This window comes from Cydia fagiglandana, chromosome 2, assembly GCF_963556715.1.
Source record: "Cydia fagiglandana chromosome 2, ilCydFagi1.1, whole genome shotgun sequence".
In the NCBI taxonomy this organism is placed as follows: domain Eukaryota; kingdom Metazoa; phylum Arthropoda; class Insecta; order Lepidoptera; family Tortricidae; genus Cydia; species Cydia fagiglandana.
Genome location: NC_085933.1, coordinates 10,088,483 through 10,113,212, shown reverse-complemented (window position 1 = coordinate 10,113,212; position 24,730 = coordinate 10,088,483). Strand labels below are relative to the sequence as shown.

General features: G+C 37.3%; 1 protein-coding gene across 1 annotated transcript in view; it reads right to left on the bottom strand.

The window, feature by feature from the left end:
- LOC134675716 (lachesin-like) overlaps positions 1 to 24,730 on the bottom strand; it is an 85,789-nt gene that overhangs the window by 38,953 nt on the left and 22,106 nt on the right. Inside the window, exon 2 of the mRNA XM_063534028.1 lies at positions 7,956 to 8,261. Within this exon, the coding sequence (XP_063390098.1) occupies positions 7,956 to 8,079 (124 nt within the window). The 5' untranslated portion in view covers positions 8,080 to 8,261. The remainder of the gene's footprint in view (positions 1 to 7,955; positions 8,262 to 24,730) is intronic.

Genomic DNA, 24,730 nt, shown 5'->3' with positions numbered 1-24,730 from the left:
CACGCTCTACAGCCTTTATAATTTGACGGATTTTAACGTCTGAGCTGTCATTAGGTTTATTGTAGTCATAGGACTGACTTAGGCTATGTTAAAATAACTATATAAATCAAAATAGCCGAGTTGGCCACCAAAATGCCGAAATGTCACGACTGAGGGACACTTTGTCACAACCGTGTTTATGTACTCATTTTATTTACCTTTCCTGAGGGTATTAAGCTTGACCATATGAATCAAAAATTGCTTTTTGTAAGTACTTTTGATATATGTAATAATATGTGAAAAATAAAAAACGTTTATGAAAAAAAATTTTTTTTTGGACACAATTTAAGAATCAACCAGGTACTTGACAAATGCTTAATTTTGATTAAAATAAATTTCCTATTTGTTTAATACTCAAATTGATTACACATACTAATTTGTGATTCAATTTTAAATTGTTACATAAATCTACACTAATTTAAAAAGCCACACCGGTAGTCATTTCCGATTGCCATTTGGTTCATTTGCAAAACGAAAACAGTGAAATCAGCTATATTTTCAGTGTAAAGCAAATACAAACAAGAATCGCAGGTCAGATTGGCCTTTCGGATTGGTTTAAATTGGGTCAGTCTAGCACAAACAGAGTGAGGATATTGCTGACGATACAGGAATGGATATCAATCGATCTAACATTATTGGATAGGAAACTAGAACCAGAATGTAAATGCGCCACTGTAAAATGTGGCGAACGATTTACATACCTACCTGTGTCAACTAGCCGCGTAGCCAACATGCCAATCACTTATTACGCTCCGTAGCGATCGAAATGCTACTGTCACGTCACTGTCCCACTAATACGGAAGAGTGATGGAGAGACACAAAGCGTTTCGTTTTCGAAGCGATAGCGATTGTCACCTTGGCTAGGCCGGCTACTTCCACGACTTAAAAACATTTAATTATTTTTGGCCTCTTTCTGTACTGACTTTAGATTTCAAAATCTGTAGTGGCTTTCTAAACATATTTGAAAAATTTAATATGACAGTTTTAAAGACAGTGAGAATTTCATCGTCTCAGTTAGGTATAGGTATTGTACATATTTGAATCCGTTCACCCCTACACAAAGCATTCGTATCGCTACGCCTCTTTTTATGAGTGTGCAGTAAGTAAATGAGTTTAACGTAACTCATAAAGGATGACTCACGCTAAAACAGTCTGGGTCCGGGCCGAAGCGTCCGATACTTCGTTTTGTATAGAAAGCCTCGGTGATCACATGATGGTTCCCTCAAGCATAATAATGCTCATTTTTAGAAATAATTTTCATATGTGTAGTTTTTGTGTATTTTTATGTGTTCGTGTTTTTTTTTCTATTATTAAGTGAAAGTGGAAAACTCAGGATTCAAATCGATGAATAGGGAAAGGCCTTAAGATTGCTAATTATATATTTGGCACCCGTATTGTGATTAAAAAAAGCGCAACGGGTTTTCTGTCAAAAGTTCCTTTCTCTGAGCCTACTGCACATAAAGTCACAAATCAGTAAATTTACTTAGTGCCCAGTACTGGCACTAGATACTCAGTAATACTGGGTACTGTACAATCAGCCGTAAAAGTGCATGACGAATTTTCAATGAATTCATTCATTATTTCTCCATGCAATTTCGCAGCTCACTTTACTTACTGTCTTGCGAGGCTTTTGGAATTTACATAAATAAGTAATTTCCATAATTGATTGAATTGATTATGTATATTGACCATTTACTTTTAACGCTGCTCCACAAAACAAGTCAATCTTAAATAAGTTACCGTTACTATTTAGTCTTTAATTAATACTCCGTGGCTTGCACGCCACGGTACGCTTTTCCAATAAGCTTTCGACATAGCAGGACGCAGGCTTTAGCGTCTGCCGGTGCTGGCTAAGCCCCGTGATATACCACGCCCGATTCGTTTTCGGCGTTTGGCATTCCAACGATTAGAACCATACTGGGACCGAGAAAGGTTGGTTAAAAAGGGTCACACTAAATGTCCCATACTGCGACATCAAAACGATTAATGGCACCGAGAGGGAATCAGGGGATTTTAGAACACGTAATATTTTCGTTCAATTTAGCTAATGCTTAGGTCAGTTGGATTGGAAGTTAACGTTTCGCTTAAAGCCGAGAGCCACGCGGCAGTCAAATAAAATTGATTTTCGTATTTGCTTTCTACTAGGTAAATACCTACCTAACAATATTTTAGGTGGGTGTCAGCTATAGCGGTTATCGAATGTAGCCATAGTAGCCTACGGTCCAGCACGGTATTTGAAACTGTTAACTGTTAACAATTGCAATTAAATAAGTTGCAAATTATCCCACTGATAATTATGTAAGTAGGTATATATTTTATATACGTATAGGCTTATTACCTACTTATAATTTTCCATTTGCTATTTTCGTATATTTCACGGCAATTTTCGACGAATCCATGTAAAATACAACCTACATATTTTTAATTTGTGTAACACGAAATATGTGGGCCGCATTTTTCAAACCAACTGTATAATAATGGGTAGGCAGGTGTATAAATTTAATTACATTTTGCTTTTCGCGTCGCATCAATATAAAATTGAGCTGCGGTCGACAGAGTGTCATTATCCTGCCCGCATTTATTAATTCCCATTTGGGGGTACCCAGCCGCTCGGCCGGCTTGATTTCATTGAAAAATTACCCAAACAGCCACTAAAGGTTTGAATCAGTCAAACGTAAAACCGTAGCGATGAGATATTACCACAACAATATTTCCATTTAATACTCATATCAACCTCTTTGTGCTCGATAAATACTTATTAAACACGCGTCTGCCGAAACAATGTATTTATTTTATGTGTCTCTTATTTCAAGTTTTAACGGCTTATATTTTATTACCTACTTTTTAGCGATACAATACTATCAAATAAATAAAGTCAAAAACGTTTAACTATTGATTAGCTACTTAATCAACACTTACCTAATTAGAACAATACCTGATTGAAACTAAGTTTAAGATTTCTTTCGTGTCGGTATCTCTGTCGTAGTCAGATCGTATAATCCGCCGTATTACATTACGGCTAGCCGTTTTCAAAAACAGGGGCGTTTTGAAATTCGGCGGTGCGACGATTAGCCGGATTGTCACTGCGATACGTTCTTCAATAAGGCGGCCCACGTTTAGCCGCATCGTACATTGTAGAGTGACCAGTTCTTTCGGTCGCCTACGTAACCGGAGTTTGACAATGTTTGCAATTTAATTTATTTCTACCATGGTCCCACCGCACTACATGTGTTTCTTTTCCAAAACATTTCCTTCACAACTTAAATAGACGGAGCCCCGCAAGCGGGGCTCCTATTTCTGGGCGGTTTGCCCTTCGGGCATCTGAAGTTACCTAACGAACCTAACCTAATTACCTACCTACGCTTTTTTCCCCAAAGTGTAATGTTTTCACGGACGTCTCACTTAATCAATAGGTAGGTAGGTTAGGTTCGTTAGGTAGCTTCAGATGCCCGAAGGGCAAACCGCTCAGAAATAGGAGCCCCGCGAAGCGGGGCTCCGTCTAGTTCAGTTGCGAAGGAAATTTTTTTTTGAAAAGACACAGTCCGACAAACTCCAGATTTGATGGACACCCCAGCGTTTGTCGGGCAGCGCCACGAGTGTTAAAAATGGGAACTAAAAACTGTCAAAGCGGCGGCTAATGACTCGCTGTATTACATTACGGCTAGCCGTGTTGAAGAACGTATGGCGCCGAATACATTCCGGCGGATTCTCATTCAGCCGCATTCAATACGGCTAATCGTTAAACCGCCGCATTTCAAAACGCCCCTGTTTTTGAAAACGGCTAGCCGTAATGTAATACGGCGGATTATACGATCCGACTGCGACATCTCTACTATTAAATAAGTATCCGATATGACTATCATTCGAGGTTGGTCCTAAAGGTTTAAGCTATAACGTCAGTAACTTCAGTAACATTGCTGCAAATACGTTCCTTTCATCCAAGAACTTGATACCTGTCACCTCTGAAGTGACAGAATTTAATTAGTGCGCTATTTAGCCTACTAGTGGAGTTTCAATCATAGAATGTGGATGGTTCTAATATAAATTGGAATCACTGTTTATTATTTTTAGGTAAGATTAAAACTAAAGTAAGGGACGCACCTAATACTTATATAAATAAAATTATTTGTGTTGCAAAGTTGCAGTTATGTACCAGACTACTTTTCAAGTTGACCCTGGTAATCTATTTATGTATTTTTAATATTTTACAATCGTAAAAGTAGAAGTAGAATAGGTATTAACAGATTAAATAAGGAGTTATCGTTATCCGCTCTTAAATATTTAAATACTCTTGCATACATAAACGACATCCATTGATGTTAATAATTACATACTGATAGAATCGTATTAAATTCATCGCATGATCAAATGCGATCCCTCCAATTAATCCTTTGATTAGCTCAATGTAATCCAATGCGGATTCCACAAACGCGAATTGCTCTGAATTTACCTACTGCAGTTACGAATAGATTGGTTGACTCAAAATCTAGCTTTGTATTTACTTATCTTTATTAATATATCTATTTTATACATGTACATGTAATAAGCAATAATCAAATACTTAGTTCGAGGCTCATATTAAAAGCTGTGGCTTTTTAAATATAAAAACCCCGTGAGACTCAAACATTAAAATTGGATAGAAATATGTCGAGCTATTCGACTTAATGGACCCGAGTATGTCCTTAAACTACGTCCAAAACCACCGGTGGACGGGCAGCTGCGTCCCTCAAATTCGGTGTACTCGACTGCGATCGCCAACCCGCCTGCCAAGCGTGGCGATTATGGCATTCACCCCCCATCCGGCACGTATGGAGGTCCAAGGGGGAGGCCTATGCAGCAGTGGACGTCTTATGGCTGAGATGATGATGATGATTCGACTTAATAACACGTGAGTGACTCGTTTAAAATAATTTTAGTAGGTATAAAATCTGTGGCGCTTAAAGGTGGGGGGAGGACCGGGTTGGAATACCTCACTTGATGGTAAGCGGCTTGCAACTCCTGGGGTGTCAATGGTGCTGTACATATAGCAATAGGGGTAGGTACAGTATACTATTTTAGTCTTGGGTTACTCTACATTTCAGCTACATTCACGCAAAATACTTAAAATATCAATACTTAACAACAAAGAGAATAGAGTGTATAGAGTTACTGTCACGGTAAATTATGTAGCCACAGTACATTTACTGCCATCTTTCGATACAAGACTAAAACTGCTAGAACGCCATTTGACTTTGATCCTAATTCTTTCACTTATATGTGTTAATTTGTTAATATTTAAATTAGTGCCATCTACTCGACACTACACTTTAGTGTAAGGTATGGTGCAACCTAAAGGTTATGGCGCCATCGCTCGAAAAGATTGCACCATACCTTTGGAATACCACCATACCATTACTGTGGCTACATTTACTTTGACAATCCGCCTCTATTTCAAATTCTCTTTGCTTAACAAGAAAACTTGAACAACGGGTGAACTGTAAGTAAAACTTTAAATCCCCTGTATGAAAAGCTTTAAACGCTTAGACAAGAAAAAACTCTGTTAATGAAATTAAAAAGAAAAGGCTTTTGTATTTTTAGTTTAACTTATATCAGACGTGCTCCACGTCAGAGCTGATGCGCGTCGGAATCTGGAGCAGCGGCTTACATAGAAATGGAAGGCTGTAAGTGAACTTAGTCTATGATTGTTGTAATGCCCTTTGTTTCATACGAGTGCACTGTAGACGTAAGCTTCTTCTCATCGTTAAAGTGCAACAAATTTCTCGGTTCACAACACGTGTGCGGTCCGATTTATCCCCTGGAACTAGTTACCTACATATTATATCAAAATTTCAGACTTCTATTTTGTACTTATGTAATTCATTAAAAAGGGGGGTTAAAGCAGATTAAGGCATACTTCCGCAGAATAAAAAAAATCCGGGCAAGTGCGAGTCGGACTCGCGCACGAAGGGTTCCGTACCATAATGCAAAAAAAAAAAAACAAAAAAAGCAAAATCTAAAACGGTCACCCATCCAAGTACTGACCCCTCCCGACGTTGCTTAACTTTGGTCAAAAATCACGTTTGTTGTATGGGAGCCCCAATTTAAATATTTATTTTATTCTGTTTTTAGTATTTGTTGTTATAGCGGCAACAGAAATACATAATCTGTGAAAATTTCAACTGTCTAGCTATCACGGTTCGTGAGATACAGCCTGGTGACAGACGGACGGACGGACGGACGGACAGCGAAGTCTTAGTAATAGGGTCCCGTTTTACCCTTTGGGTACGGAACCCTAAAAAGGGGGGTTAAAGCAGATTAAGGCATACTTCCGCAGAATGAAATGAAATATTTTGGCTTAAGAAACTGTGACAGGCTGCATAGATTTCTACATACGACCAATTCTGATCTACACTAATGGTACCTATTTGTGTTAGTTTACTTAGAAGCAGAAGAGCGAATTAAGCCCCTCAAAGAACGGAAACGGCCGCGCACAGGATATTATGCTTTCCTTCGGATGCGCAATTAGCGCCGAGACATATTATTAAGTTATTGAGGCACGCTCGTCACTAACTGGTCATTAGCAACTATTTCCCTTTTGCCGGACTTCAGAATTATTTCTAATTATGATTCTAAATTCATACGTACCTACAGTTTAGAGTATACGCGATTCTTTGTTTTTTAGGGTTCCGTACCTCAAAATGAAAAAACGAGACCCTTATAGGATCACTTTGTTGTCCGTCCGTCCGTCAAAATGCATGCTGCGAAAAACGTATATTTCGACACTCTCATGGTATAATAATATACTCCGCCTGGTACTCTCTTCCCGTCTTTTCTAGGTCACCTGACTGACACAAGCCTACGTCATCATGCGACAGCGCTATATGATAATATGCGATAGCGCTATATGTAGCGGCGCTATATTGTGACGTAGGCCTGTGTCACTCTGGGAAGAGAAGACCATGTTTTATTAGACTATGGACACTCTTAAGGGAATCAAAATTTATAGGGTACTCTCCGTTGACTTAGAACTATGAAATTTGTTAAGTAATATCGTCTTAAGTATACTAGGTACCTACATGCACAGACAAAAATTTGAAAAGTATAAATTCAAAAAAAAAAGTTTAATTTGCGCGGATGCCTCGGTGGGCGAGTCCGACTCTCAATTAGCCGGTTTTATTTTATTTTAGATAAAGCGTGTAGATTGCATTACATGTAACAAAAGTTATTTTAATGTTTAACTAAGGTGGTTATTTTCTTATTCTTATCAAACATATTCCTATTTAGCTTAGAATAAATTTAAAAGTGGAAAAATTACTGTCTTGGGTGAGACTTGATCTCACGGCCTCTGGATTCAAGTCTCACCCAAGACAGTAATTTTTAAATAAATAAATAAATATTATTATAGGACATTTTTACACAAATTGACTAAGCCCCACGGTAAGCTCAAGAAGGCTTGTGTTGTGGGTACTCAGACAACGATATATGTAATATATAAATATTTACTTAAATACATAGAAAACAACCATGATTCAGGAACAAATATCTCCACTATATTTCCACTTTTAAATTTATTCTAAGCTCAATAGCATCGTTCGCAGACGTTTCTGCTTGTTAAAAATTAAAATATTCCATTATCTTGATATTTGGTTGATTAACCTAGGATTGCTCAATAAAATATCAAGATAATACTCTCGATTTATTAATTAATTACTCGGATTGGTATTTGTTACTGTAGTTAAGTAGACCAAAGGTTAGGCCACGGCCTTAGGCACCTAGTCACAGATAGACCTAGATAATATGAGCGATGGTAAAGTTGTCTAATTGTCAAATTTCATACTCGTTGTTCAACAAGAAATATACATTTAATTTGAGTGAAGAGTCAACTTATAAACTGTATATTTCTTAGTATACAGAGATCCGGATTAAAATATACTCACCTGCGACGATGGTCAACAAGGCGAAAGTGGAAACCAGCGGCAGGCCCCCGGTTTCCATGGCGACGGATCTCGCTCGAGCGGAGCACCCCGCCATCATGTCAATAATCTTCACAGAACATTTCATATAAAAACCTACTTCAACTATTCTTCACATCTCGTTATTATTGTCAGAACAATCTTTATCTTTAAGATTAATAAATATTATATTATCTCTAACGTATCTCAAATATGAACATGATATATTGTTAACAGTTTATATTGTTTATCACTTGCTGTCATTTGTCCTGCTTCTCTTCTTTATGTATTCTGAAACAAAAAAAAATAACTTGTTAAAAACATATAATTTGTAGGTAACAAACTAGGTACCTAGGTATTGTAAATGAATAAAACCATATCATTTTATATTCAGCAAGAAATCCCTGCTAATAGATATTACGCTAAAGTAACTCTGTCTGTTACCTCTTCACGTTTAAGCCGCTAAACCGTTTTAGATGAAAACTATTTTATGTCCTTCCCCGGGCCGCAAACTTGATCCATATCAAATTTCATCTGAATCGGTTCAGCATTTAAGCGCGAAGTGGTAACAGACCAGATAGACAGACAGTGCTACTTTCGCATTTATAGTACTAGCTTTTGTCCGCGACTTCGTCTGCGTAGAATTAGTAATATGGTATGGGTAGCTTTTTTGCAGCCCGTATTATAACAATATCAAATTAAGTTGAGACTTTTAAGCTCCGAGAAGGCCTCCTATTCCCAGTGCAAGTAATTCATATTTATTCGAAATGGTTTCCAAACACCGTAATTTCATAATCCGACGGATGCGTGAACTGTGTTGTAGCAAATCCCACGGGAAGTGACGGAGCTCGTCATCTAAATGATACTAAAATACAGGTGTGGCCGTCACATGTTTGTGGGTAGGCCATACATATAATATATACATATGCAAACACATTGTATGTAGTTTTTTATTGCAGCAGTTTCCGCGGCGCAGCGTGGGCAAACTGAGATAAAACACGAATGATTGCTGCTCTGTCACGATACAGCTCCAAGAGTTGCCGCATTCGGTTAACTCTTTTTGGTATTTTGCCTAGGCAACGAACCTGTTTCACTTTAGCAAAACAAAAACTAGGTATATACCGATTGAAGGTAATATTTATATAGTCTGTGCGGAAAGAGAAGAGTCATGGAATGTATAGGGCCCAATCCGCCCAATACATTCCACGATTCTTCTCTTTCCGCACAGACTCTAACAACATTTAATTCAAACGAATTATTTTACATTAAGTTGAGCCCCTTTTCTCATTACTCATACAAAAACAAATTGGATAGAAAGGATTTTAAGTTTATTTCTTATTGGCATTGCTTGCGTCGAGTAAAGAGATAAATAATCGACTCAACTTATGCGAGTAAGCACCGTGAAGGCGACGTCTATTGAATAGTATGTAAAGCTCCGACGGGAAAAGGTAAAGGAGACGTTAAGTGAGGATAAGTATCGTTCGTGGGCAAGGATATAATACTTAGTTGCGCGGTAGGACTGTTCGATTCCATTGAAACATGCTACCGTGCCTGCGACGGCGTCTTTGGCGTACGAACGACCGCCGCGACAATAAACAATACAAACAACCCTGGCCTGCGTTTGACACCAGCCCGTTCGGAGTGGATTTGAGCGCTCTACAGGGAGTTCGGCAGCATTTAGGGAACGTAATAGCCTTCCGCCGTGACCTGTTTTAGTTGCGACAAATAGAGATTTACGGGATTGCCACCGGGGGATTTTCAAAGGGGAGACTATTCGACGTAATAAAATTGAATGGTGTTTACTTTGTGGCCAATGTGTTTTCCAATAACTAGTCTAGTATTTTTTTGATTTTATTTCAACGAACATTACGATTGTAAAGTAAGTAACAAGGCGAATCGAATGAAATATGGAACAAAATCACAAACGTAAGTACCTACTTACTCAGCCGTGCACCGGGAACAATAGAAACTGAACCCAAACCAGTAAGATGCGATTAATTGGCTGTAAAATGAAAAGCGTTACAGAATTTATAATTTTGTTTTTATTTATTCCATAAAAGATACCGTGAGGATGATGAGAAGGATGTGATCTTCCATAATCAATTAATCAGTTAAAGAAAATTGAAGATTTCTCCGAAACCATTAATTTTCCCTAACTATAGTTAGTTAGGGAAATGGTACACATGAAGGACAAATCGGTAGATAGCTTTTAAGGTACTCCAGGATTGGCCTTCGTTTAATCCATAGGTAGTAACTAACGCGAAAAACCTATAAAAATGTCTTATTTAGAATAGAAGAGTCTTATTAGTCTTAATCAATACATCCGACATCTGGGCGGTTAGAGGTTAAATAAAAAGCGCATTTACAGAAGGTAAGGTAACCAAACATAATTTCAGAAGATGCATTCTAATCGTATTTTTCGCATGAGAATGAACTTTTGAGTATACCGACAAGCAAATTGAGCAACCGCTTAACGACTGACGTCTATAACCCTCGATACCACCGGCTCCGGATCTACATTCCGTTGCTTAATTTTACACCCGTTCACAAAGACGTCATTCCGTTATCTCACCGGTGGCACTCTGCCGATATGAGTTCCATCCAGCCCTCTCATTGTCATATTTACATTGTCTGTGTTCATTCCCTAATTCCATTTAGTGCGAAGCTAAAGTGGTCACATTCAATAAATGTAGCTCATTGCTGATAAAATATATATAATTATTCTAGTTATGATATGTACCTACTCGTATTTGAGCTTTGAAGGGATAGCCTTTAGTATGGATTAAAAAACTGTCCAAGGGGGTTTCGCGCTATTATGCTTAGGGTACAGCAGGGTTAGCCGCGTACGCTTTTATTAACAGTTAACACGTTTACTATACGAGAATTTAGACGTTGAAATTTTTAGCCGGTTTTTATTTGAGCTAGGTAGGTAAAAAATACCTACTTATAAACGCTTCACTTCATCTTAAATTAAATTATACATAGGTACCTAATGTAATAAGTTTGTACAACTTAAGTACGAACGCGCACAACCTTCTTTGACCGGCTGACTGAGCGGCTAACGCGGTCTTGTTTATGTTTGGTAGTCTCAAGTTTCTGTATGGATAAGTCGGGAAAGTCGCTCGTCGAAACAGGTAACTTTCCCGGGGACACCGAAAGAAATGAACCGGGATTAAATTGCGCCTGCTGCGCTCGATTTATCCCACAAGTATCACTTAGCTTTCCGAATATTTATGACTATTTATTTATTCTTATTTGTAATGTTTTCAATTCTAATGACGTGCAATTGCGTAGGTTTGCTTACTTGTAGCTTACAAATTCGTATTGTCTATGGCGATTGTTGTATTGCTTGTTCGGACTCGCACGATCTTACGCTAAACCAATCGGCGCGATTCGAACTTTAAGATATCGCGCCGTTAGATGTTGATTGTTGAGGTGGTATATTGGTATCAGATACAAATTAAGTGTTAATAATTTTGTAGCGTCACCCCATCATGAGGAAGCAATAAATTTAAAATAGTTAGACGGACAAAAACAGCAGGATAAAATAAATAACAATAAGTTTAAGCGAAACCATAGAAACAAGTGCAAGGATAATTTATAGTTTCGAAGAAACTACAAAAAAACAGCGCAATACAACGTTTATACTAGCTTTCACTGGGAGAGATAAAGGGCCGTCACTGTACACAACGGTAAACTAATCTAGAACCTCAACACATGACCCTAAGGTCTACAATACGATACGCAGCGGTATCTACTTTGGTCAATTCTAATGTTTCAGTGAACATGTGCGAAACAACCCCTGGCCTGCGCTTGCGTCGCCTACGAGGCACTTGACATTCTTATGCGGGCGCGAGATTGAGCAACGCTGGCTCCATGTGCGAGAGGAAGACAACAAAACAAAATGGACCCTGAGCGAGCAACTTCGGACGGGACGTCGCGACAAACGGGATGTGCAGACACTTGTAGCGAGAATGTATTTTATTCACTGTTAATAAAGTCGACCCTAGTTTAAGTAGAGATAAGCTAGTATTGTAAAGGTTTTTCGCTAAGAACAGGGGATGAAGGACGGACACTGAGATTCGAGACACCAAAGAGGACGGCGCGACCATTAGATTTGCCCTTGCTATGAAATACCGCCAAGTGTTATCTAACTTTGTAAAGTAAATTATATTTAATTATGTATAAAATTAGATCTAGAATCAGTGGTTCCGGTTGGGCAGAATAATCCAGTTAAGTACCTAACATTAGGCCTGCCAAACTATATTACGAGTATTTAAAGGTGACATTCTATAATTGTATATAATGAGTTCGACTCTCATTATTGTTACCTAATAAATATGGATAATTACATTTATAGAATCAGGGATTCAAGTTCCCACAGATGATTGGATATATTTAAATGAATTGTCTATGGAAATATGTACTGATATTGTATTATGCAGTTGAGTATTACAGACTAATCTTAACGTGTAGTCAAGGGTTAATAATGTCACATTACCCCGATATCTGTTAGCTATATTGCAAGAATTAAAAGGCGAATTCTATAATTATATACAATGAGTTCGACTCTCATTATTGTGAATACATACGGTTAAATACATCTATAGAGTCAGGGATTCAAGTTCCCGCAGATAATTTGATGTGAACGAATTGTCAATGGAAATATGTACTGATATTGTATTATGCAGTTGAGTATTACAGACTAATTTTAACATGTGCATGTTAAACTGTCATCCGCAATTATGCTGTGTATACTGTCTTGGAAATTACGAGTAGATTGTTAATTGTTATTGTTAGACAACTGAAACGTGTAAGCACCAATGTATCTAGACATTACAATCTTGATTATTAAGGGTCGAGCCAAGGTTTTCCTGGGTTTTTCCTGGTTCGACGAGGAGATTACATACATGTTCCCAGGATGGTATGTGCGTTAGTTTTGTTATTGTTTAAAGATTCATCAAATTCTGGTAATAGTTCGAGCAATAAAAGGCATAGTTTGCATTTCACATTTGCATTACCACAGTTTAAATATTACTTATTGAGTTTACATTCAAACACAAATAGTTGACTTCTAGGCACCTAATGCCTTATAGAACTTTTCATAGGAACGCACTATACCGTACAAATTTGCGATAATAAATTCAAGTATATAAATCGCCATGCGCATTTTCTCTACAAACACCCCAAAGTAGTTCAGACCTTTTATATGAGAATAATTGCATCTAGTTTCTCTCTTTATGATCCACCGATTTAGAATGGTACATTTAATCAACCCCAAATACCATCTCAATGTTCACTAGATATGAAATAGTAAAGATATGTGACGTTCCACGGCAAAAGGTACCTTATGGCAGCTGGCGCTAACGCTTATTATTAACGCCGCTCCAATATTCAGTCGGGGTAATGGTACCTTTCGCCGTGGAACGTCACATATCTTTACTATATCTTATCTAGTGCATCTCTAATTCATTTCCCGAATCGCGCCGAATGTCTGGCAAATTGAAAATAAAGTTGTAGGTTTGTTACTCGAGTTCGTTTATGTTTCGAAGTACCTATTAAGTATTTTTTAATACAGTTGCTCAAAAAGTGCTACTTTACGTAGCTGTTTAGCGTGCGTGTGGTTATCTCGAACTAGTGCTTTTTACTTTTCCAATTTTTTTAAATTTATACTTGTTCCAATTCACGACTACTTATTGGTGAGTGTTAATATTAGTTTCCTTTAAACGTCGTAATCAGCATAAAAACCTACCGTTAATGTAAGAATACGAAAAATATTACATATTTCATATTTAATTACTTACCTCTTCATCATTATAACACGTTTATTTTTTATTAATATTCAATATTGAAAATTCCGTTCTTAATAAGTTGACTGAATGGAACGGAATAGCTGCCAAACGCCCATAGATATAATATACTTAAAGACGACGTCTAACCGAGCTGTCACTGTTACCACTTTTGTTTAGTGTACGATTAACAATGTTTTTCTTATTTTTTCGCAACTGTATTAAAAAACGTCGTTCGATACACGTGCGGAAATGTCATTCTTCAGTAATGACATACCTTCCGCACTAGCATCGAAATGTACTATACTACTTTACTATTCTACTAAGATTACAATTTTACATTTTTATTTGTATTAGGTATAAGTTAGGTTAAGTAATTGCTATGCCCTTGCAGGGCTCATGTTTGAAACAACTCATTTGTTATTTAATACCTATATGTACAACATGAATGCAAATAAAGAACTTGAAACTAGCTTTAGCGCGTTTGGGTGTCTTGTTTTTGTAGGTACCTATTATAATTCTGTGGCCCTAGTGAATAAGGGTACAAGTCTCAGGCAGCGCAGGAGCAAAAGGATGTAAGTTCCACGTAACACTTATGCCCTTTTACACCTAATCTGTGTGAGACTTGTACCCTTTTTCACTAGGGCCACAGAATTGTATGCGTGATGCATTTTAAGCGTGCTTCAATTTAGGCGTAAATAATGCACTAGATGAAGTAATGCCATAAACTACCACCGGTTCTAACCCTACACCGCGACCCTGACAACTTTTACTGGCGCAAGATACTCGGTGATGATTTAGTTTTTCAAATAATTATAAATAAATACGCAACGTGGTTTATATCATGATTGTCGCCACAGAATGAAGACTGTAAGTGGGTATTTATTCTTATGGTTTTATGGATTGGATTGTGGATTGTAGATATACTAAAATGAATGCTTTTTTCTTTTTACTTTTTATCGTCGCCGACTAGTCGGGAAAGCCGACTATCCGGCGTCATTTGTCGGCATTGGTCTTAGTTGTTGTAATTAAATCCTATTACATTTGAAAAAAAGTTCATAAAAGCTTTGTGTGAAGACTTCTTTTTAAATGGAATAGGAATGAAATAGATACTCCACCTGACCCTATATAGTTAAGAACCCATTTATAATAAGTTTTAAGCGGGATTTGCGAAAACTTATTTGTAATAAGATTTAAGCTTTTAAGCGAGTTTTAAACTTATTAATAATCTGGGGGCACGGCAGTGCCCCCGCCAAGTCGAGCAATACGTTTTACAATATCTTCCACACAGCTTATTATGTACGGAAACTGATGTATAGAGTGAGCACTCTATTAAACTTACTTATTCTTGCTCCAGTGTAAGTAACTCTGATAAGGATTGATATGTTTATGCAATAATTTATCTACATATTTTTGTACATTTCTCAATATCAACGCTAAAGTCACTCAAAACTGAACGAAATTACTAAGCAAAAAATGGCAATAAAATCTACAGACCGTGTTCAGCCTTAGCACTCCCCGGTTTCTTAATTCGCAATTAAAAAGTTAAATTGTCCGGTTAATTGGGGCCATTGTGGTGGACGACGTTTACTCATTATTCACAATTGCCCTCTGAAATTTAGGTATAAAATTTGCTAAGAACCAGTTTGTAAATCACAATAAGTAATTACTATTAGCTTATCTGTCTGCGTCACGCGAACCCCTGGCCCTGGGGGGAGAGCGGGGAGAGAAGTCACATCTTACGTTAAGCTCCCGGTGTTAATCTACCCCCTGCTTAATAAACGAACAACTTGGATTAAATAAATTACACTAGCCAAAATCGCGGTTAACTTACTTTCTGAGATTTGAATTCATTATTAATATTATTATGGTGCCCTTAAATATTTTTGAGGCTAAGCAAACTGTGTGGGACTTTATTATAACAATAAAGTTTTCAGATTCTACGTTATTTTGAGAAGCCGAATTTGCATTTTCACAAGATAAAATCCCGTGTTGGATCAGCGCAGTTTTAGTGTTTATCTGGAAATGTATGGAACGTTGGTACCTTATTTTATGTAAAATACTTATGTGTTACGAACAGAACGAGGAAGTTCAAGACTTTTCTTGCTTTAAGTAAAACCTGTATAACCGTAAAAACTAATACTTTTAAAATTATAAATTTATGAAATGGGTAAATCCAGTATTGCAATCCATAAATTGAAGAAGTTAGGATTTCTTTTCAAAATTACATTCATTGAGTCTAAGAACTTTGCTCGTTACCGGCGAATCCTTTACGAATTTAATTACTAAATCCCTTTGTCGCCTTTTGAAAAGAAAGATTGGTCTGTCACTACCAAAGAAAAATTAAAAAGGTGAACAAGCGCTTTACGAAAAGTAGGAGAGCACTTTTATAAATAATGTGAAGGGAAAAGTCGTGACAGCTAATCTTTTTTTTATTCATATTTTGTTGTTTAAAAATGTAAAACAAAACAGTGTATTGGAACATATGTGGCAGCTGTGCAGTTTCCTACGAATGGGGGGTTGTTGACAGCAAAAGGCGCAGGCCAGTGATCAGACAAATCATCGCAAAACCATCAAAACCTTCAAATCAAGAGTGAACAGGCACCTTCTGGGCAAGCTCGCTCCATCGTAGGCCACGTCTACGCCTCGGCTAGTCTGTGGCCATGAGTAAGCCCATTCATAATAATAATAAAAAAAGTCATTTATATTTCAAAATAGGACAAGATCTATTAAACTCATAGTATGTACACAGTATCCTTTATAAAATTTCCAGATTATACTCAAAAACTGCGGTTCAAAACTGTTAAAAATGTATCATGTTCCATACAATATTTATTTTTGCGATCAATTGTCCGAACTCTGACGCAGACAAACCGTAGTGTGGCCAGCCTTGATCAGGGTTGTGGCACTTGTGGCACGTAGGCCCAATCACAGCCGGGGTTTATATTTACTTAAATAAAAATGCAAAAAAAACCTTTTAAATAGAAAAACAACATTTTATATCCTCCTTTATTCAATTAATAACTAGCTATTGTGAACGAGTGACCCAAATAGAATGTTGGTCTACGACCCAAGGGAACGCGAGAATACATACGGTTGGACGATGAAGAATTTAGGTATGTATGATATACAATTATTACATGTATTGTGTAGTTGTAGCTATGTACCTACAAATTATCTCCTATATATTATCCTTTTTTTATCTCATGTATACCCAATATACCCATGTTTCTAGTAACTGGATAAGTAAATTATTTGTAATCAATAATTTTCAGCTTGAAATACTTTTTCAACACACCTCCTCGGCTCTCTTTTTTCTTCAGAAACTGATGAGAAAATTGCATTTTGTCCACAAGAGGGGCAAAATAATTTGACGCAAAAAAAATCCTCATATTGGATAGTAGAAGCGATATTTGGGTAACAATTTAATGATAAATATTTAATAGCGTTCATTTGGATTTGATTTATAATGTTGTCGTAATTAGTATTTTCCTCGCGTTGGTGTACCGAAAAAATTGTGTTCCACTCGGTACCAAAGTATGCCTAAACCTCATGCCTAGAACTCTCGCAACGCTCAAGATGTTATTTACTTTTTTTTACTTGGTCTTTGTAAACTCTGCCCCTTGTAAAATAAATATTAAACCAGGAAGAAATATGACTCGGAGATTTTTACCATAATGCCAAAGAGGAAAACAAAATTAATTACGTATAAAATATAATGTACCAAAAAATATGGTTGTCTGTAAATACGGTTTACGGACGATAATTTTGCGTGATAACGTCATAAGAAAACTCGGAGTAATTAACAACGGAGACGCCATGTCTAAAATTTTCGGTACAAAATAGTCTGCCGTCTTTTGCGGGGGAGGGGCACATCAAATGTATAGGTACGTCATGTCAGATAAACGTCAGTCCATACATATGGTTGACATGTGGTTGACCATTGGCCGCCTATTTTCGACAGAGGGGAACGCCTGCTAATGGCGGCTCCATTGTTAATTACTCCGAGTAAGAAAACGTTGATGAAAAATTGCCGTAACGTTACCATGGAGATCCGTCCACAACGTTATCATGAAGATTTGTCCACAACGTGACACTTTCGTGTTCATCGATTTATTATGTACCTACAAAAAATATTATATGTACTATTTTCAATGAATTATGCGATCGACAACACAAACGCAATTCTTCCTATTCGCGATTCTACACAATATTTTTTCGACGCAACCGCAGTTTACTACATTCGTGATTCCATACAGGCGTTATTTTAACGCAATCGGGATTCTTCCTATTCGTGATTCTACACAATATTTTTTCGACGCAACCGCAGTTTACTACATTCGTAATTGCACTCAGTTGTTATTTTTACACAATAATACCTATAGCGTTTCATCTTAATAAATTCATATTTTTAACTCGGCCGTAATCAAGAGGCGCTGGCAGGTGGGTAGGTAGTCTAGCGGTGGAAGCGAGTAACTTTCAACCAGGGACTGAAAAGATACCTTTAAAAACGGTTTTGACCGGTCTTTTAAAGGTGGGTCGACCGTTAAGGTAGCGTTTCGGTACCGATATCAAAAATGAAATAATAAACCAAAGAACTCAAAAGAACATAATAATACCGGTATTTTCGTATGGAGCAAATACCGGTTTCCAACCCCTTCTCGTCGCGAGAATTGAACACTTTATGTCAAAGTGCACGGAAGACATCTTGGACTCCAAAACAGTCATCATTTTCGAATTCCGCACTCCCTAAAACTAGGGAGTGCTCCCGGTACCGGTATTCTATACAAACACAGTACCGGAACCGGGAATTCCCGGTTCTCGCCATACAAACTCAGTACCGGGAGCATTCCCTATCTAAAACCTATAAAACGACACCCATGACGACTTTTAATGACAGACATCTTGGATTCCTAAACAGTCATCGTTTTCGAATTCTGCACTCCCTGAAACCTATGAAACGACACCCATGATGACTTTTATGTCAATGATGATGATGATGATGACGATGATGATGACAATATAATTCACAAACAATCATATCGGGATCCGTGTACCTAGTGAAAATTGGGAGGGAGACACGCGTTCCCTCCCGCTCTAGCGAGTGACCGGTTTGAATTGGGGTGTCAGATCAAACGCGAAAAGGTTTTTTTTGAAGGGTACCGTTTGGACTTAAGCCTGTATTTAATGGTACCGTTTGGACTTTAGCCTATATTTAACGGTACCGTTTGGACTAAAGCTTATATGTATACTTACCTAAAGTATTGAGATCAATATGGAATGCTACTTTAACGGTCAGATACCTATAAAAAAACTCGCAATAGTACATTACTACAGAGGCCGGGACGAAAGGCCCGCCGAGGTATGTATAGTGCTTTTCTCAAACATGCAATGAAATAAATAAAATAAAAAATAAAATAAATAAATATTATCAAACTGCACAACGGGACTTAATCGCGTATTTAAGTTTTAAGATTTACCTCCGACGTTTCGAGGACGGCGTTGTCCCCGTGGTCTCGGAGAAGACTGGCTCAAGTTGACATCAACATCTTCTAGCCGCGCGAGTTTTTCGAACTACCCGCACTTGGTCTTGTTTATCAGTTTGAACGTTTTGCGCACTAGGGATGTCACTCTGTCGACACACAACACTAACGATATTCGATTTATCGACTGTCGATATTCGTTTCCGCTTACATTTACTAATGACTGGATTCCATGTGGATGAGATCTTAAAACCCTCGTCCCGATTAAAAATTGCAATGTTTTTTGATTTCAATGGCTTCCCGCACTTTTCTACTGTAGAAATGGCGATCCGTGGAGAGGATTTTAGGGTTATGCAGCTCAATCCAGTGGTTTGGTCCTGACTCCAAGCCACTGGAATCCATTGAAATCAAAAAACATTGCAATTTTAATCGGGACGAGGGTTTTAAGATCTCATCCACATGGAATCCAGTCATTAGTAAATGTAAGCGGAAACGAATATCGACAGTCGATAAATCGAATATCGTTAGTGTTGTGTGTCGACAGAGTGACATCCCTAGTGCGCAAAACGTTCAAACTGATAAACAAGACCAAGTGCGGGTAGTTCGAAAAACTCGCGCGGCTAGAAGATGTTGATGTCAACTTGAGCCAGTCTTCTCCGAGACCACGGGGACAACGCCGTCCTCGAAACGTCGGAGGTAAATCTTAAAACTTAAATACGCGATTAAGTCCCGTTGTGCAGTTTGATAATGTTTAATAATCGTGAAAGTTTAAATCAGTGTTAAATAAATAAATGTTTTACACGAGTCGTGTATTTTTACTATCCTTATATTTTCATGAATCTTTGATTTTTTCGCCTTGTATCCGTCTGACTGTCGTTTTCGTCACATAAGTTTACATAGTCTTTCATGTTGATATCATGTGTCACATACATCGTTGCTTTATGCATGGAGTAAATAAGCATAATTTCCACAGTGTTGACGAATTTGTAGTTACATTCATTTAAAATATGCCACAAAACTGTTTCTAATAAACTGTAAGCCATTTTTCTTAGTTTCTCAAATAATAAAATTGCCATAAGCAACCATACATATACTTCGTCTTTGACTTGGCGGCAGAGGCAGCAACTTATTTAAAATCAATTCTGCTTACGCTGCCAATTCCAACACCTACAATTAATGTTAATTTCATTATTTCGTCGGAACTCATATTAAAGTCAAAAAATCAACAATGCACCATAAATCCAATAAAACAGAATGAATATTTTTCAACTTTACCTCCATAACAATTTAAAATATAACTACGCGTGTTTGAGTAGACCTTTTTACCGCTAACGTTTAGATGAAATATTTTAAATGTTTTTATTTGTGTAGTTAAATTTATAATTTAAAATTATAGAATGTACTATTTATTAAGTTCATGTTGATTTTATACAAATAAAACTGCAAATTATAGCAAACATTGTTTTTTGTTTTTTTTTTTTTTTTATAGGCGTAGTGGCAGAGTATCATTACGAACCATAAAGCAAATACTGCCTCTGGTTTTTTTTAATGGATGAATGCCACGATGCTGTGTCACAAATATCTGTAAAATGAAAATTAAAAAAGAGGACTTTGCCGGCCTAGGCCTGCAAGATGTGTATGAAATTCCATTAACGACCTATTGTCCTAGCCGCACCTGAAACGTCATACTTCGCAGCCTATTATAAGGAACATAATAGTAGAAGAGCCGGCCGCAAATTTTCTAACCGACTTGATACCACGATGAAATGCACAATGGTTTCCCATAAAAGTGATGCTAAGTCCGAATTCGATAGTCTGCCACGGCGGAACTTGCCGAAAGTACGAAAAAGAAGGCCACTTCCGGTGCGAAAAAAGGGGGCTGATTTAACCCATCTGATACCGAAATAATAGTTATGGCAGCAGTTAGAAATTTACATGTAGACACATAAAAGCGAAGTCTGCCAGTATTTTTTTTGCCGGAAGTGCTTGGCAGACGCTCTCAAAGGTGGCCAGCGGGACCCCTCATTTAACCCATCTGATACCACCATGAAACCAATTCCAGTCGGTAGGTATGAACCCTCATGTCAGGAATATATAAGTCTGCCAAGGCTTTTCCTGCCGAAACACCTTGGCAGACGAGATTATGTAAGCAAGGTCGGCATCGGTTACCCTACACTAACCCATCTGATACCACCATGAAACCAATTCCAGTCGGTAGGTACGAACCCCCATTTTAGGAATATATAAGTCTGCCAAGGTTTTTCCTGCCGAAACACCTTGGCAGACGAGATTATAAACAAGATGACCATCGGTTACCGTACACTAACCCATCTGATACCGCCATGAAACCAATTCCAGTCGGTAGGTATGAACCCTCATTTCAGGAATATATAAGTCTGCCAAGGCTTTTCCTGCCGTAACACCATGGCAGACGAGATTATGTAAGCAAGGTCGGCATCGGTTACCCTACACTAACCCATCTGATACCACCATGAAACCAATTCCAGTTGGTAGGTATGAACCCCCATTTTAGACATATATAAGTCTGCCAAGGTTTTTCCTGCCGAAACACCTTGGCAGACGAGATTATAAGCAAGATGACCATCGGTTACCGTACAGTAACCCATCTGATACCACCATGAAACCAATTCTAGTCGGTAGGTATGACCCCTCATTTCAGGAATTTATAAGTCTGCCAAGGCCTTTCCTGCCGAAACACCTTGACAGACGAGATTATGTAAGCAGCATCCACATACGAGGGATCCGTATTTTGGGATTATACAGATTACGGACATTATTAATAGCTGTAGGCTTATTTATTACTTTATGCTTATACATATTTGTATATTATTATGTTATTAATAAAATATATTTATAATTTATTAAACCTAAACTTAATATTGGGAATTCATTACCTGCTTACGGCAGTAGTAGGGATAAGTGGGTGAGTTCTGGCTCACTGAGCCAGGCCAACAGTCCCTCCCCCTTTTTTCCCTTGTTGAGGCCTTGCAACCTTGCCTTGAACCCAAACTAATGTCATTGTAGCTCGAATCTAACCTAATCAATTTTTATTGCTTTTAGAATATTTCAATTATCTACTTTTGCAAAGTTAAAGGTTGAAATCTCTATTTCGCAAAATGGAATTTTAATGTGACTTTAACACGTTCACTGCGTTACGGGGGCTTTAAGCCCCGTACGATGTCATCATTCAGTGCGAAGTTAAATTTATTTTAGAAGTTAAAGGGGGAGGGTGCACACATTTTACCACTTCTCTCGCGCAAACTATTCAGTTTAGAAATAAATGATATTAGAAACCTCAATATCATAAGCGATAAGACCGCCTGTTGTTACCTCTATTGTCTTTTTTTATGTTATTGTCCATTTATTGTAAACTAAGTGTATGTGAGGCGTGCAATAAAAAGTATTGTATTGTATTGTATCATTTTTGAAGACCTATCCATAGATACCCCACACGTATGGGTTTAATGAAAAAGACATTTTAAGTTTCAGTTCTAAGTATGGGGGACCCCCAAAATGTATTGTCTTTTTTTTCTATTTTTGTGTTGAAATCTTAATGCGGTTCACAGAATACATCTACTTACCAAGTTTCAACAGTTCTTATAGTTTCGGAAAAAAGTGGCTGTGACATACGGACGGACAGACAGACAGACATGACAAATCTATAAGGGTTCCGTTTTTTGCCATTTGGCTACGGAACCCTAAAAAGGAGGTATTAATTCGGTTTTTTAATGTTTGATATCTCCGTCATTTTGGGATCGATTTTGAAAATTATTTTTTTAGTTGAGTTGTAACTTGTAAGTATATACATACAGATTGGTTCCGTCTTTGTCAAAACCCAGTTCTGATGGTGAGATTTATGAGGAATCGAGGGCACTCTTCAAATCTTGTAAGGGTGGTTCACGTTTGTATGGGAAAAATTCAAACTCTAGCTAGAAGAAGCGGCACCCCCTCATTTTGTTACACTTATTATGTTGACAAAATACGCCAAGCATCTTACAATCTTAACTACAAGGGGGTGCTCAAACACTGAAATTTTTCAAATTGTATGAAATCAAAAAAATAAATAAGTTACTATTTTTTTGATTTTTATGTAAGTAGTAGTTTTCACATTATTTGAATGTGTGATTTAAAAGATATTATTTTGAAAGAAAATGTTTTTCTATTTCAAAACTTATACATCACATGTGCAAATAGTGTGAAACCAGATATTTTAAATAAAATTCTGAATCATAATTACTCTTTTTGTTGGGTTTCATACGACATACAAAATTTCAACGTGGCTAAGCACCACCTTGTATAATGTATAGTTCGTTTTTTTAGCATTAGAAAGAACTTGCAAGAAGGTAAGCGATCTTAGCATGTCTTTTAATTGAAAAACGCTTTTCAAAATTCAAAAACTGTTACTTATGAAAGCAGACGAATATAAATGATCGTACTAGATTAATAATTGTTACATATTTGCCGTAACTTATTTTTAAAATGTGTTTTTCAATTAAAACACATCAAGATTGTTTACCTAATTTCTAATGCTAAAAAAAAACAAAGTATAGTTGAGATAAATTAAGAAACTTATACACCAAGTTTCTTAATTTATCTCAACTATAATCTCAATTTATCAACATAATAAGTGTAACAAAATAAGGGGGTGCCCCTTAGGAAAAAAAATGTTTTTTGAACCACCCTAACATATAGTGATACTGGTGTATTTTAAACAAACCAAGCATTTACATTCAGAATTGTGACATTTGATGAAGTGAAACTGCTGATGATGATCAGAATGGAACTCTTCAACGACGCATAGCTCATGTTTGGGGATTTGTCCTCTTCGTTATGTTTGTTAAGCACGTTAGATTTTTAAGTCATATTTTCGTGAAGCTCAAGTTCTGATGATGGGATCCATAAGGAATCGAGGGAACTCTACAAATCTTAATGGCATTGTATAGTGACTCTTGTATTTTCATCAGGCAAACAAGGATTTACATTAAGAACAGTGGCATTTGATGAAGTGGTAGCTGATGGTGATCAGAACGGAACTCCTCAACGACTTGTCTTTTTCTAATTGATTATTAAGCAAGTTACCCCACTGGCAAAACAAGCAAGATTTTGAATTCGACTTCTACCTGAACCTGGACCCGGACGCGGACCCGGACTCGAGATCGCGAATTCGGACACGGACCCGTTTTCTATTTGGTTGGTGTAAATGGAGTTGGTGAATTTTTTGATTAATTCGGGCGAAAACTGGAAGGTTTGGTATCATAAAATGTTCATGAAGAGAAATTGTAAGAGATGGTATCATTACCAACAACTGTGGAAAATACTGTTTAGTTACTCTTTATTTAAAAATAGAAAAATCAAATTGCATGATTTCATTCGTTTTCTCCACTGTACACAGAATAAGTAATGATATTTAGACTAGCAAAAAAATTCAAAATCGCTCTCCTTCTTGATGCGACTGGCAAATCATATT